This window comes from Thunnus maccoyii, chromosome 23 (assembly GCF_910596095.1).
Source record: "Thunnus maccoyii chromosome 23, fThuMac1.1, whole genome shotgun sequence".
NCBI classification, from domain to species: Eukaryota; Metazoa; Chordata; class Actinopteri; order Scombriformes; family Scombridae; genus Thunnus; species Thunnus maccoyii.
The window spans coordinates 11,798,182-11,815,311 of NC_056555.1; the positions used below are offsets into that span (position 1 = coordinate 11,798,182).

General features: G+C 40.9%; 1 protein-coding gene across 5 annotated transcripts in view; it reads right to left on the minus strand.

Moving 5' to 3' along the window:
* lrrc17 (leucine rich repeat containing 17) overlaps positions 1-16,891 on the minus strand; it is a 28,702-nt gene extending 11,811 nt beyond the window's left edge. The window contains exons 1-3 of one of the 5 annotated variants that reach the window (XM_042403426.1): positions 16,543-16,891; positions 4,667-5,050; positions 2,895-3,393 (exon numbers count right to left, since the gene is read on the minus strand). In XM_042403426.1, coding sequence (XP_042259360.1) covers positions 2,895-3,393; positions 4,667-4,939 — 772 coding nt within the window. In that variant the 5' untranslated portion in view covers positions 4,940-5,050; positions 16,543-16,891. Of the gene's footprint in view, positions 1-2,894; positions 3,394-4,666; positions 5,051-5,544; positions 5,566-12,856; positions 12,932-12,955; positions 13,000-14,097; positions 14,156-16,542 lie in introns of those variants that run through there. The other 4 variants (XM_042403428.1, XM_042403429.1, XM_042403427.1 and 1 more) reach the window with 4 other exon arrangements.
* Between the last annotated feature and the right edge of the window lie 239 nt (positions 16,892-17,130).

Below are 17,130 nucleotides of genomic sequence, written 5' to 3' on the forward strand. Positions count from 1 at the left end.
TATCCAAAAGTTTTCAAGGCTATATCACACAACAGCGTATCAAAGTCTGCCAGCATCTGCATGTGTTCAGATTGTTCAACAGACAATGTAGAGAAAACCTGAATGCGTAATGATATACTCTACCTGTGATTAGATTTCACTGTGACTGACAGCTTAACAACCAGTGCAACTAATGAAAACATTGGTGCTGAAAACAACAAAATGAAAAGTCTCCACGTCTCAACTAGTATCAGCTTACAGCAGCAATATGGGCGTCTTTACGAATCAAACCATGTATTGAAGGTAATGCGCAACAGCTGTAGTCTATTAAGCAGCATTCACACACATCACATATCGCTTTCATGGTGGGGCACAATTTAGGAAGTAGGATGGTGAGTTATTAGTGTGCATGAAAAAAAAAGATGGAAAGATGGATGGGAGAATCAGCCAGTGAGAAAAACATAGAAACCTCATAGTGGTTCAGATAAAGAATCAATTCAAAAGTTCTACTGTAGAAAAAATCAGGAAAATATGCAAAAAACGTCTTCAAGCATTTGCACAACACAGTCGCTGCATTGTGTGGTTTTGGCTTGTCTGTGCTCTGTGAAAGATTGCTTTCTCTGGAGGGCATAAGCTCTCCATTTATAGATGCATCCAATTTCTCATTTAAATCTGGAATCTCACTTGTTCTGAATCATGGACACAGACAATCCTTCGGTGCTTTGAGGAGGACGGAAATAGAGGAGTTTGTTGGACAGACAGATGAAAGGGAAGAAGATGAGAGAGCAAACCAGATTAAAGAACCCACATAAAAGTAGCAAAAAGTGATCTGTCTGCACAAATTCAGAAATCATCATCCTTTTGAAAAGCAACATTGAAACAATTTTCTATGGAGAATTGGGGACATTACAGCCACTACGATAGCAGCTGCATAGTGGCATTTTTACTCAGAGAGAACCAGATGTGAAAATTGGAAGAGGTAAAAGAAAATTGGCAAAATTGTCCCATTCCCTCCCCCCTTTCTCTTTCTCTTCTCCTGTTATTTAGACTGATAGCTGCCTGTTTTCTATCTTTACTGCTGCCTTCTACCCAGGCAGTTTGAAAACCAAAAACACAAACAGATTGAGATGCTAGTCATTACCCCCTTTTAAAAGGAAAATTACTGAATGCAGGATTTATATTGGAATCAAGGTTTGACATTAACTTTTTTACTCACCAGCCACTGTGGCTAGAGGTTTTTCAAAGTTACGAGCCACTCAGCATTTTCACTAGCCACAATTTTGTTTGATTAAAGTTGACTATGGTGTGCAACAATTTACTTGAAGAGCTATATTTACAACCCTTTTAAATATAAATGACCACCATAAACACCCAAATCAAGACTACATAAAAATTAAAACACTACAGTCATCAAATATTCAGCTCTGATAAGGTTCATATAACTGTTCATATAACATTACCAGCAATTCTCGACCTGACCTCCACTTTTCATTGAACAGTCTTTTCTTTTTCTTTGTCTCTTCTTCCTTTTCAGTTTCATCATCAAGTTTTCTCTTGTGTTCTCTGCTCTCTGGGCTTTGTTACAGTTGTTATGTGCTGCCACATCATAGCCTATGTTGGTCACTGGCGCACAAGCACAAGGCAATAGGCCTAACACGAATGAACCGATAGAATGAGCAAACACTGTGTGCAGGTATGTATAGGTATATATTCTATCTGCATTTGGCAGGTGGGCTGGTGCTAATGTCAATTCCTAATTAGAATACAATAGAGATGTTGCAAAGATTAGAATAGTGCTGAGCGCCACAAATAACCACACGAAGAGCATAAATAAACTACCCACAATGCAGCTGATCAAAATGCCACACATAACTTACACAATATGATACATTGCAACAACAGCAAGTAGCCTGAAATATGATAGAATAAAGTGAAAGGAAACTACTACCCCAACTTTAAACTAAAAGCTTCTGGGTGCCACTTTGGGTAAAAAAGAGCAAGAGTTTGAAATCACAGACCATGCCCAGCCCAGAGCTCCTGGCCGTCCCGCATGGCAAATTTAACAAAAACAAATACAATTCTACCTGTTCAGCCTAGTTGTAATCAAAACATCAGACGGCAAAATTAATTCTGGCACCCAGTTTTACTGAACAAGCGAGTCTAAGTTTAGACTGGAGAGAGTCTGTGGCTGAGTGTCCACTGGGCAAACCTAACAAATGTACCTTTTTGTATGCAAGGTACACTTCTGCCAGGCCTCTCTATTGTGTATTTGCCAGTAAAATTAAGTCTCGTCACACTTGACAGCCATCAAACAAGTGGCAACGCTTTTAAGTAGCTAACTATGATTTCACTTCATAGACCAGAGTTTGGCTGCAAATGAACTGAGGAGATGTAAATAGAATCTTTGTATTTGTTAATGTTTCTTCAGTATTCGGTTTGTACCATGTCACCACTTTTCTGTGGACATAGTAGAAATTTGATTTCACTTTACTTTCTCCAGGAAGAAAGGTTGGGATGTTGGATTGCTATGTTTGATTATTACTTTCTGAAATTCAGTTTATAAAAAATACCTACTACTGACAAAAAATGTTCACATGAAGTTGTTTATGTGATAACCACTGAACCAACTCCGTGACAACAAAGTAACTCCATCCGCTTGAGATGGAGATGTGTCTGAAAGATTTGGATACAAGCAGGCTAGGTTTACCGTGTGTTGAGAATTTATTGTTTCTGAGGTCAAAAGGGAGCCAAATTGTGTGGTCAAATTCACATTTTCCATTATCCTGGAATAGCATTCAAAACATGAAATTTGTGCTTCAGAGTTTGTGTTAAGTTCACAAATTATATGAGGTTGCATTTTTAGCATGACATGACACAAGATAAAGATCCAGAAATACAGAACTTGATGGTCTCACCTTTGTTGCTGCAGTCCAGCTTAGGTTTGGGGAACATGTAGGTGTGACACATGGATGTAGCTTCTGGCTTCACCTTGATTGGTGGAGGTCTTGGTCGCCCCTCCTCTCCACTCCCCGGCCTCCTGTCCACCTGGTTGTCATTAGCGCACAGCGAATCCACATTCACCTTCTTCAGTTTCTGGCCCCTCAGCGAAAGGGGCTCTGCGCACTTGGCGTAGTTGCCCAGGTTGCGGTTGCTAGGCACCTGCAGGGTTGTGACCAGGCTGTCCAATGAGCAGTGGCAGCTCCAGGGGTTGTCATAGAGACGGAGGTAGGTAAGTCGGGGCAGAGGGAGCAGGACCTCCTCGGAGGCTGTTTTCAGTCTGTTGTGCTGGAGGAGCAGGGTGGTGAGCTGGGAGAGGCCGCTGAACGCTCGCTCCTCCACCATGGAGATGTCGTTCTGCTGGAGGTCCAGGCTCCTCAGCTGGGTGAACTGGGAGAACATGTTGTCCCTCAAAACCTAAAGGGGGAAATGTGAAGCGTTAGTTTTGTGGGTTTGCTGTCATAAGATATCTTCGGCCATGTTTGTAATGCGTTGTTTCTGATAACTTGACAAATTTAAGTTCAATATTCACTCTCTTTAAAGTTTGTTTTTGCATTTTAACAACTCCTGAGGGAAATATTTGACTGTTCAGGGCGTGTGTCCATATAGCGTTTTTCTCTGTCAGGGCGCTGGCAAGCACAGAGATGAAGCGCATGTGCAGTGAGAGAAAAAAACACTGTGCGTGAGTTTTGTGTCTATGACAACAATATCTTGGCAATTTCTATGACAACATATCACCACTCTAACTGCTGTTGTAAGATAGACTAGCATCACTAGCAGTTTTTCTGTCTGCTGGGCAGGTTATAGGCTTTTAAGAGCTTTTTTAGCTGAAAACATCTGCCAGCTGTTTGTGGAAGCTGGGCTTATGAGAGCAGTGAGAGTGAACCAAAACACCAAAGTCTGTGCTGTAAAGCCAAAACAATCAGCTAAAAGACGCTAAAACACTCTTTGAAACTGATGATAATTCTCTGCGGGTTTGGCGCTATGAACAACATATTTCACATTTCATGTAATCGTTAGACCCATTGTTAATTCAAAAATATTATAAAAAAAAAAAAAATAAGATTGCAGGTTGTAGCTTTAATACTCAAATTGCAGCTTTAATTCATGCATTTTGAATATTTCATGATTTTATGCCAAATCCAACAAGGTCAATGACACAGCTAAAAATAAAACATAATGGACTTTCTTCATTCTTTCCCTCACTGCTAATACATTCAACAATTCAACTCTTTGAACCTGAATGGGAGAAAGTAAAGCGTAATTATACTCATTTTTCACTAATTTGTCCAGTGTTTATAACTCATTTGTCATTATTTATTACCTTGCTGGCAAAGCATTTTGTTTTGCTGCTCTCAAAACCAGCGAACACACATCCTGTATACTTGCTCAAGACATGGAAAACCCTACACACACACACAGCAAAAAATTCTGTCTTTGATCCCGACACCAAATGAATAGTTCACAGATGCTGATGGTATCAACAAACTGGCTGCGTTTAGAAACTGGGTAAGAGGCTTGAGACACTAATTTGCAGAAAATTGATGCAGACAGCCTCATTTGTTACAAAAAGCTATACTGGACATTCTCAGAATCTGTTAGTTATGGTTAGTTGAGTCTTATATCTGGACTGTAGCAGGTGGTCTGTGTCTTATATATTTATATTTACACCATGCATGTCTACACTTGCCTGAATCTTATTTCTGGCCAGCAGCAGGTGGTGAATATCTTTGGGCCAGTCTTGCATCACGGTGGTCAGCTGCCTGTCTTGGCAGTCCAGGTACTTCTCTCCTGCCTCCATGTACTCCTTACACTCCTGAGTTTGACGCCTCATGACCCCGGCCCTGCCTCTGCCCCGTACACGGCCCCTGGCGCCCCTCTCCACAGCCCTTGACCTAGGGCCTCTCCGGGGCTCAGCTGACCGGAGGAGCAGCAAGAGGAGGAGGGTGGTGATCAGACGCATGATGGGAAAGGAGAGATGAGGAGAGGAAGGGAGGCCTCTTGGTAATCAGGTCAACCTTTGAAGACTGCTGTCGGAAGATTGGTGTCACAGGACGTAGGAGGCCAGTCACAGCTGTGTGTATGAGGAGAAAAATAAGGGAAGACAGAGAGGGATGTGAATTTTCAAAGGTTGCCAGTAGCCAATTAGCAGAAATAGACTCAAATTTATGCTTGCAATTTAAACATTTGCTTGACACTTGAACCGCTGCAGGTGAATTGTTTTATGCTTTGAGACCTTTTGCAGGAATAATCGAAAAACATTTTATTCACAGATACAATGAGGGATTTGTCTTGGTGACATGCTGACAACTAAAATTGTAAAACAAAGCACATGTTGAAAGAATTAGCAGAGAGGTACAGAGAGAGGAAAGTGGGGAGAGAGGGACAGGAAACAGGAAAATGGGTTTGGAGGAAAAGAGAGAGACACATTTGTTACATGTTTAAATGTTATATTATGGTAAAGTTCTTTTTTCTGGTTGAATGTTTTCTACATTCGACTAAACAGACCCTGATGTTTCCTGTCTCTACCTCTTCCTCCAACCTTTTAAACATGCTATCTTTCACTACCTTTATGTTCCTCTACATTAACTCTTCCACCTGTGTTTTTCTCTCTCAGCACCTTCCTCGTTTCATTTCTCTCTCTCTCTCTGTTTTTTGGTTGTTTTTATCGATTAAAACATTCACAAACATTCATCCACTTGCAGGATGTTTACATTTGTTTGCGTTTGGGAATGCTTGTGTGTAGTGTAGCTTATGTTTGAACCAGTAAGATTTAACATGTGTTTCAGTACATCCCTTGCAAAGAAGAGAACATCAGAAAATCGTGTTTTCCTATGTGAAATATTGCATTTAGCCTATAAAATGTCCAGGATCCACATGTGCTTGTGGTATAGTTAAATGTAGGCAACAAAGAAACTAGGGAAAGTTGGAGGAAATTAATATCAACTGTTAGTAGGAGACAGGATGCAAACTACCATCCTCAGTGTCACACCCCATCCCATCCTACTTCCTAGAGGTTTTGAGGTGGAAAAACAACTTTTACTACTGAGAGAGGACAGCCAGTATTTGCATGACCACAAGAGGCCATTTGTCCATAAAACCTAAGCATAGATTGCTCAAAGCATTTGAACTAACATCCAGTATCTGACTCCTCTTTCCTGATATATTGCCTGTATCTTTTCTCTCTCCTCGTTGCAGCCTAGCTGACCTGCCATTTGTGTGGCCATGTGAAACTATCATCAGCTGAAAATATGAGAACTCCAAGAATGGAAATATTAATATTTATAGCTTAAGAATAATGGCGATTGTCATTTATTTTTGCCATACAGCCACTTGTTTTGGACTCCCTGCTCCTGCTGCTGACTATGTGAACACTGTCTGTGAGTGTGTGCACATTTTATGTTAAAATAAGTGAGTCATGGGTCTCTTGTGTGATCAGAGGCAAAAAGGCAAGGCCCACAGGTCTGCCAAGAAACACCGTGCGCACACACACACACACACACACACACACACACACAGACACAATGTGCACACTGACTCATTCCAACTGTACCAAACCGCAGCCCCCTTACAGTCTTCCAGTGTCTCACACAGTGGAACAAGCCTGTCAATGCAGATGGTGTCGTTCCATTGAAATTACAGACTGGGCATGTTAGCTAACTACAGACAGAAACAGCTGAGAATGTATCTGGGGACGCACTTTCCAGTCATTGTGCGTTCTTCAACTGTCCAGCGATCAATCATCTCAAATGAAGCACACATGAAAGTTCGATTTACTTGACTGCAGCTGACGCACGCAATAAAACATTTCTAGCGAGCTGTTACTCCAAACCCAATAGAAACTGAATGAATATGTTATTTTCAGTCACTACTGTAGCTGACAGGGTGTGTATATTTATTTATATTCAAGCATGCCTTTAAAGATTGCGTGTGTGTTGTCGTCTTTTTGTATGCTTGGATACGGTACATGAAATGCAAGTGCATGTTCTTGCGCAGCTGATGAGAGACATGTTTCAACACAAGGTCGAGACTTGTGCCAGCCCAAACACCAGACTAGACCAGACTCTGAGGTGGAAAACATGGGGAGAGGTCTTGAGTAGACCCAGACACAACCTGCTCTCAGTTCAAGTACTTTTGTCTCATAAAGGTGGTTGATATACAACACTGGGATCCTCCTGTGCCAATTCGGTCCTGTGTACCTCATTGAGTGAGGCATGGCACTAACATAGAGATTCAGCTCAAAGCAAACACACACTCCAGAGCAGCGTAGCCACATCCTCCAAAATACCATTAATGAAGAAAGTATTATGAATGCCTGGATGACAAATTTAAAGAAAAACCAACATAAAGTTCCTTAGTAAGGCATTGAGCCACCACCAAGTGGGTAGCTCCCAGTCTGAAAAGTGACAGGGGGTGACTCCACTGGCTCCAAAAAGAAGTCCGATTGTATGGAAGTGTATGAGAGAATGACAGCACTTCTCACTTGATTTATTACCCCAGTAAACACTTTCCTAATGAGTTTATGGTCTCAATTGCTAGTTTCAAGTCTTCTTCAATACAGCATGATGTTCATTTTGTAAATGATGTCCCATTTAGAATAAAATAGACAATAAAGCAGGGTATGCAGGGTGCCTACCTTGTGATTGACAAGTCACAACCACGGTGACATTTATTACGTAACGTAACCATGGCGTAACCCCAGATTCACAGAGTGTAGGCATAGCTGCCACTATGTGTGTTTTAAGTTCATGAAAGTTAACATTTTGGTCGCCTAAAAAAGTCTTGTTCAGCATTTGGTTGTACTAAAAGACCCTCTAAGGACATTTTGTTTTAATGGTTTTAAGCTTGTTTTTTTGCCAGCAAAAATTAGCATTAGCATCATCACAATTAACCATCGACTGTAAATGCACTGTGCTAACCAAGCTAGCAGCTAGCACTAGGGTCAGCTCCATCTTCTTGTCCAAATTTGGTCACTTCTGGCTCCAAAAATCAAAGATGGCAACAGTCAAATCCAAGATGGTGACAATCAAATTGCCAAACTCAATGCTTCAAAACAGCAGTCCACAAACCAATGGGTGACATCACGGTGACTACACCACCACTGGCCACCACAAGCCTCCTGAACAGCTTCAGTTCTCCTCTGCAAAGATTCTCAGAGTATCTGGAATCCTATTGGAGGGATGGACACCTTTCCTCCAAAAGATATGACCTCATTTTGATGGTCTGATGATAATGAAGAAATGTTTTCATTTATACAGTAATGTTGTGTTGGTGTAATGGAAAAGGCAGAATTCAACAGTGAGGATCATAATCAGCTTTGCATTTTTCCAAGACTTTGTATACTATCGCCTAGACACTAATGTTCATAAAACTGAGCACCAATTTAAGCACTTGTTGTGTTCTGTGAGTTGTTTCATATTGCAAATGGATATGAGTGAATAGTTTGGCACACTATTTTATTGAATTTAGAATCTATTTTGAATCATGTCGTGACACCAATAATCTGAATCAATTCAGATCATGAGAGTCCCAAGGATTCCCACACCTAAGGGAGAGCACTCCAAAAACATATTACTCCAATTGGGTCCAATTAGATGGGTTGAGATCTGGCCACTGTGAAGGCAATAGCATTTAATTGACATAATTTTAATACTGATTAAACCATTCAATGAGCCTTTAGATATAGTCTCTCTTCTTGATACCAGTGAGGAGTCTAGCTGCTGCATTTTGAACCAGATGCAGGCGAGATAGGGCTGAGAATTGCAGTAGTTGAGGCGAGAGGAAATCGGTGCTGGTACTTCTCAGCTCTTTTCTACATCATAGCTGTTAAGCAGGAAAAGTCCAGCTCTGTAGAAAACTATGGCCACGGTCAGGAGACAAATTCCAGCTATGACCATAACAAACTCCCACAGGCCGAACCCAACCCTGTGGTTCACCTCATGCCCATACCGGCCTGAATTAGCCATTCCAGTCTAGTATTATGTCTTCTGGTCAGTCCGGATGCCAACCCAAAGAAGTCTCAAAGAAAAACTGTCTCCCCAGCATCTGCAAATATTTTACTTGGGTCAGTTATTTCCTTGGGGGCATTGCCCTAAATATCATACAGACAGTGTTTTTCTGCCACTGACATTTGGCCTGAACCAGCGCAAAGTTCAGTGTGGATATAAAATGTGGTAGCAGCATGTCTCTCCTCTTGGACCATGGAAATATAATTTTAATTTTATAGGAAGAATTTTAGGCCTTTTTGAAGAAAAGATGGTGAGTGATTTGTCTCCGCATTATGTGTTTTTTGGGGTTGCAGAATAAATAACTTTGATGATGAAATACATGTCCACAAAACGTAAACAATGTAATATAGTATACTGAATTATACAAAATTTTTAAACTACTGCAATGATCAAAATCCTCTCCTCCTCTTGAGTTCTATTTAGCCATGCTAGCTGCAGGATGCTAATGTTAATGTTGTCCATTGATCCACCGTGTTTGCTAATTATCAAATGTTAGAGTGCTAACACAGGAAACTCAGATGGTGAACATTACAGCTGCTTAACATCAGCATGTCTGCATTGTCATTGTGAGCTTGTTGCATGCTAATGTTAGCATTTAGCTTAAGGCTAAAGCTAATTGTGCCTAACTACAGCCTCAAAGAGATGCTAGCATGGCTGTAGACTCTAGTCTTGTTCTTTTGAATGCTGTGATCTATCTCACAAATACTACAAAGCTTCTATCGCTATTTTAACATGTTCACCATCCTAGTTCCATCATTTGATAGTCATCATTTAGCTACTGTAGGTGTTTCTTAAACTCGATAATGTTTTCATTGTCTGGACTCCAAATTAAATAGACCAGACTGAAAAAAGTGAAAGTTACTCCTGTGTGTCAGAGAGATTTATAGTGCCACATTTTTGTCAGTTTTATCAGTTTGTTCACAGTTAAGTGAAGGTCCTGCATATTAACCAGTAGTTTATATGCCTCAGGGTAACACAGTTAATGGTATGTTGTTTGGTTTTTATATTGGGTGCTAATCATTAGATATTCTATTTTTGTTAACGTTCCTGGCTCAATACTCAATACTTTCACATTTCAACCACATTAGGTGAATTTTACAGCGTAACCACAATTCAATAAATCTTTATTGTCTCCGGAGGACAATTCTTGTGCAGCTTAAAAAACATGGGGGAAACACACTATCAACAACAAGTAACAAGAAACATACTGTACAGTCAGCAACAAAAAAATACTAGGCTATAAATAACAAGTAACGGCAAATGTCAAGTTTACAAAGTGCAATGAGTAAAGAAGTGCAAGCAGTAGAATGTACAAAGTGCAACAATAAAAGGTGGACTATAGTTCATGGTTAATGCCAGCAATTGCCTTATGAATGAAGGAGCGTTGAGCTCTGGAGCTCCCGAGCCAAAGGACCCAATACCTCCACCCACAGGGCAAAGGTGGAATTCCTCGTGCAAGGGGTTGGGATAGGTTGGCCAAGATGGAGGTGGCCTTTCTGACCAGGTATCTGTTGTACAGAGCGGAGAGACTGAGCTGGGACACCACTGTAATCTTAGAGCAGGTGTTCACCACCCTCTGTAGCTTTGTTTTACTTCTCACTTTAAGATTCCCAAACCAGCCATTCAGGACGACAGTTGAAATTGATTCAATAAAAGATCTATAAAACAGAGTCATAACCATTTTGTCCACATTAAAATAGTTAAGCTTCCTCAGTAAAAACAGTCTTCGTTGTGCACTGGAGTGGATGGTGCTTGTGCTATCTTCCCATTGCAGTTTGTCATCAGTGATTGTGCCCAGGTATATTTGTAGGTACTAACAATCTCAACTGTGTTGTCTGCTATGACAATCTGAGAAGGAGTGGGTGGGTTTTTTCTAAAATCAATCAGCATGTCCTTCTTTTCGCAGAGAACAATCAGAGAACACTGCCAGTAAAAACTCTTTAGAGAAATGTAACAGCAAGAGTATGATTATGTCATACAGTTGGGATAGATATTAAATTACCAGCATGCACTGAGCAGACTACTACTGCACCATTGTTTCTGAAACTGCTGAGCAAATGGAAGAATCATTATTTGGTCATTTGCGTTAAACCTTTCTGATGGCTGTGCAAACCAAAACAATTTACAAAGTTTGAAGACAAATAAAGGACTGAGTGCTGAGAAGAAGTGTGTTCTCGATCAAAACAAACTACTGAATAAATGCTGAAATCTGTGGTGTTTCTCTGTGTGGAATTTGTTTTGGGAAACAGTGTGCAGGGAGTGAAGACTTAAAACTCCTCTCCAGCTGAATTTAATAGTGCGTGTCTCCCTATTGTACCATCTTTAACGAGCCTTAATGTCGAAATAAAACAACTATTTTTCATTCTTTTAAGTCCTTACTCTATATTTGCCGTTGTAATTTTTGTAATTACTCATTGTAAGTTAACATTTATGCTAGAAATATAACTGATTTAGTTACTACATGCAGTAGCACAGTAACACATGTATTATACATATATAATTCAGGGTAATGTGTGTGTTACATAATGAAATGGAAAGTATAATTTAATCAGGTGGCTTGGCAGGAGTTCAGTGTCAACATTAGCCAGAGAATTAGGAAGGTCTACTGCTCTGCCAAAGAGCCAGAGGTCAGAGTGCAAATATGTGAATGAAGCAGCAGAAACATCCACATAGCAACCACACATAAAACATTACATTATAACGATTTTTATGCAGATAGACCCAAAGACAGATACATACATGCATACTGCAGGAACGCTAACACCCACACAGGGACAGAAGACAAAAACAGACATCCCAGCACACGTCGCGTCTGCGTATGTTTTCTGAAATGTCTGTGGGCTCAAATGGGTCATTTGACCTCAGCAGACCAGGGGAAACAAAGACAGGATGGTCTCTAACACCATCACATACCACCTACATGAGGAAAAGGGGGTGGTAAAGAGACAGTGATGAAGATTAAGAGAAGTACAGATGGAGGGCACTTACATATCTGAAAAACCATTTTCAAACCATTTTTCAGACTGTCTTGGCTTCAACAAAAGAGAGCTATTAAAGGTAGAAAGACAAGATTAATGTCAGAGGATGAACCTGAATGAGACAGAAAATATCATGATGTCAGCAAAAATTCCATATGGCAAATAGAACGGGTTGTTTATTTGGAGGTGTTGCTGCTGTGCTTCTGCAAAGCCAGGAACACACAAGAATATTTTTAATATTTTTATTTTTAAGGTAATTTAAGTCCTATCAAACTGGGGGAAGATGCAGCACCACATATAAACAACAGCCCCTTTCAAATTACAGTTGGGGGTCCATCTAAAAAAGACACGATCACTTTCAGATTTGAAAGCTGAATGAATCCTAAACTACTGGTGACCTCCCTTATTTTTGCAACCACTGCAAGGTTATTACATAATCAAGCTAAAACATATGTATTCCTGGCTTAAAGCTGCACTAGTCAATATTTTTATATTAGCAATGCACTGAATGACTATGTGTAATGTAAAAGGGGTCACTCAGGGACTATCGCAAAGAGAATCATCCAACTCTTCAGTTCCCCTCAGTTCTATGGAACCTTTTAGCATCTTTCAGTTGATTGTTTTGGTTTTGCAGCCCACACCTTTACTGTTCTGATTCACTCTCACGGCTCATTACCTTGTTTTTAGTGAAAAGGTTCTTAAAAACTGACTGACTGTATGCAACCTGTCCAGCATCAAACGACACACTTACAAAGTTAGCAACTAGCTGGTGAACATGCCTTACCAGAGCTAAAAGGGGAGTGAATGTTTGATGTACAATAAACCAGACTGAGGAATAAGCAAGCAAAAGCTAAGCAAATCTTATCCATACATCACAATGTCACAGCCTCTCACCCAAAAAGCCATGAGGCTGCACAGTCTCTACCTGCCCACAGAGGCTCTTCATGCTCCAATAACACTGGACAGAGCACTGGGGATGGAAAGAGTACAGACCTCCAGAGGAAACAGTGAAGAACACAAGGGCCACTCTGTTGCAGGATAAAAGTGAGAACCAGCAAGAGAAGCTGCAAAAACAAGAGCAAGAAACTAAAAGAGCCTTTTCTCCTCAATAGAAACATCTGAAAAATTCAGCTTCCATCCATGCATTTATATGTAGAGATAGAGGTGGAACGTCAGTCAGTCAGGCAGGCAGTTAATTACAGAAAAAACTGTAACAGAGAGCTGGAGAGCAGGGAAAGTTTAAAGGTGAGGGTGTTTCTATGGCACCGGCTACGGAACCGGTGCAATAATTTACCGACTATTGACACGGAACTGGATTCTGTGTCAATAGTCCCCAGGCTGTTGGTCCAGACTGGTTTTCCGTGCCAATAGTAGTTTGTTCTATTGGTACTGAATGGGCTTCAGGAATTTATTGCTGGACCTCTTGTAGACCACTAACCGATGTTTTTTACCATCACGTCAACATTTTAGTGTCGCTAAACGGGAAATTTTTACCGGACATTTTGACCATCACATCGGGCATTTTAGTGCTGTTAAACGAGACATTTTTACCAGACATTTTTTACTGTCACGTTGAGCATTTTAGTTACGTTAAACGTGAATTTTGACCGGGCATTTTGACCATTACATCGGACATTTTAGTGCCGTTAAACGGGACATTTCTACCGGACATTTTGACCAACACGTCAGGCATTTTAGTGCCATTCAATGGGACATTTTTACTGGACATTTTTTACTGTCACATTGGGCATTTTAGTGCCATTAAACGGGAAATTTTTACCAGACATTTTTTACCATCATGTTGGGCATTTCAGGGCAATTAAATGGGACAGTTTTACCTCATTTTACTGTTTTAACCCAAACCATGATCTTTCCCCAACCCTAACCAAGTGGTTTTGTGCCTAAACCTAACCATTTTAACCCAAACAATTGGAAGGATTGGCGTATCACTTGCAAGCAATAATGTTCCTCCATTTTGAAGTTGATCACGTGATCTTGCATAATCAATACCAAAGTGCATGCATAACAATTCCGTACCAATAATAAATGGACTACTGACACAGAGGAATCCGTACCAATAGCCACTTCCCTTTTTTTTTTATTTCCGCTGCCAGCCAGCCTTCCAGTTAACTGACCTTACTTTGTTTCCTTTGGGCTGAGTTTCCAGTATGTGTGTGTGTGTGTGTGTGTGTGTGTGTGTGTGTGTGTGTGTGTGTGTGTGTGTGTGTCTAGAGAACTGTGGCTTGTTACAGCTCCACCATCCAGCTGTAACACAGACAGAGATGAATACAAGAAAAGAGTGACAGTTCAGACTATGGGAATGTAAAGAGACTTAGGGGGAAATAGTCTAACCACAAACCTTAAATCCTAAACTAGAGGATGAGACTGTGTATAGAGAGAGCAAGCGAGAGAGAACAGTCACACATCCCTGAGAGCCTAATTGAAACCAGACCAGTTCATTTCTGCAGAACAGGAGAAGCATGAAGGACTTTAGAGAGAGAAAATGACACTTGAGTTTTTTTGTCAAAGCGGGTCAGAGGTGGTGAACTCAAAAAAATAAACATTAGAAAGAGAACCTTTCAGTTGGAAACAAGCCAAAGTCTGCGCATTTTTGTGTGTGCTGTATGCATGTGAAATCAGTGTTTTTCTTATTCTCCAGAGTCCAAACAAAACCACCAGAATAGCAACAATGACTCGAGAAAAAAGAAAAAAAGGTCACTGTCTCATGCAAGTCCTATATGTGTTTCCAGCCAGCTTTTAGATGGCGTCATGCAGGCATCAGTGTGGTCTCCCCCTGTTTCTTGTCTGCATCTAATCATGTCCTGAAACTTCGAACGACGAAACACTCAGCCCCATCATAAAACAATACTTTGGAGCTGAAATGTGTCAGGTTTATAAACTTGAACCAGGTTTATAAACAGAAAAATTAAGAGATGGGGAAGCAATTCATTTAACTGTTATGCAATTTTCTATTGTTTTCAGTTTTTTATTCTTCTCTGCATCTGTTCCATGTTTCACACAAATTTTCACAAATCTCAGTAGAACTTGGGGGTTAAAAAACATTCATGAGATGTGTAACCCACCCCCTCGCCAGCCAGCTATGTTGATTGGCTTGGATTGGCAGCAGACACAAATTAAATACATGCACACATGCACACACACACAAGCAATCCTCCCACTCACACACTCGCTCCTCTGACTACAAAGTGTTCCACTTAAACATAACTGCGGCAAGCTGAAACAGCAGAAATTTAAGTAAAAGGGACCCATGCACTTTGTAATCAGAGTAAACTTGCAAGTCAAGCTTTTTTTTTTTCTTCCCCTTTTTACGGTGCAGGATTCCAGAGGGAAACCGCACGCTGCTCCGCTCCGCTCCGCTCTGCACTGCGTGAGTCTGAGGAATTTTACTGAAACTTACACTTCTTTGTGCAGATGTACATATAGCTGCACACACATATAATACAGATGCCTTAACCAGCAGCAATTATACACACAACCTGTACACAAGCTGTGCTGCTCCTGCTTTCCTCACAGCTAACACCAAATAGCGGGTCCAAGTGGGTAAATTAGCCCCTCACTCTGGCAGAAGTGCTGCTTAACTCGATCCAGTGCACTACATACAGTAGGGAACTGAATGCCTCATCATGGCAGTATAAGTTATGGTGCATGGGGCCACCAGACCGTTACATAACAACAGCAGTAAGGAAGCGTCTAAAATTAGCAGTTGAATGTTTACATTGCTGCAGAATGTATATATGCCTTTAAGAGGAAATCAGGATCAACGTGAGGGTCCAATAACTCCAAAAAGCTTACTTCAGCAATTCCTCAACTACTGAACTGTAACAATATTCAACTTCAACACAGTATAACAAAAGAATAGTGTGAAGTTTTTTGCATCTTCAAATAAGTGCCAAAAAGCCAATGTGTGTGATGAATTAATAAGCTTCTACATGTTTTGTAAATAAGCCTCCTATCTTGTAGCTCTGTTCTGTCCATTCATACATCTACTGTACATACATGTGTGTGCAAGCACATCTTTGCAGTGTCATCATACTTGTGCAAAAGACGTACAAGCTGCAAATAAAATAATACCCCATATGTTCTGATGTTTTGCTGCTTTTGCTCTTTCAATTACTCATCATAAAGCACTTAGCAAGTTTTACATGACCATGTTGTATTCACTCTTTTTCTCTATATATTGGACTGTCAGCGCATGCCTATAATGTCTACGGAACAAAGGAGTAAGAAAAGGGGGGAAGTCATAAATAAAACAAAAAAAATTTAAATGCAGAAATAATCCTTTGGTGGAGTTTATTACAGCGCACTCTGTAACCTTATAACCCTCACAGCAAGATAAAAATAATATGATGTAATCTTTTCCAAGTCTTCAGGGAAACAGATTTTTATCACCAAGGAACTATGGTGCCAAACTATACTTGCCAAAATACTTCTTGCATATTGAATATTGTGTCAAGGCGGATTAGGGATTTGCTGTTGCTTTCGTCTGAATAATCTTTTGTAGATAGATGGAACTGATGTAGGCTACTTTAGTGCATCAGATGTGAAGGTTCCAGTCCTACCTGTGCAGGGAGAGAATCTGGCTCGGTCTCGTCCACTAGGACCTGCAGATCTCCGGTTGGTCCCGCGTCCCCGGCTCCTAATCCTGTCATGAGCGCTGCGTCCAAGCCAAGAAAATCTGCCTGGCTGCCTGTAAACTTAGAGCCAGGACTGAGGGAAAAACGACTAGCTGCTTCTCCAATCTCTCTCTCTCTCTCTCTCTCTCCCCCCCTCTTTCTCTCTCTCTCTGCACTGAGTGATTGACTACTGCCTTATACAAGCTGCCTCTCTCTCCCTCCCTCCCTTGTTTTTCACCCACTCAGCTGTATCACACTGAGAGTGTGAAGTGTAAAGAGAGAGACATGGAGACTGAGCAAAGTAAAACTGATTCTCAACAGAGCCACAAGGCTGTGTCTGGTTTTGCATTACACACACACACACACACACACACACACACACACACACACACACATGTAGGAGGGTTGCAACCCTGCACTGGTCCCCTCTGTTAAAACCAGTGGACCTCCTCCAGGATGTGCTGCTAACATTGGACATCTGGGTGGCACGAAGGCAAAACACTACCACCACCACCACCTGGGTACTCGTATGTT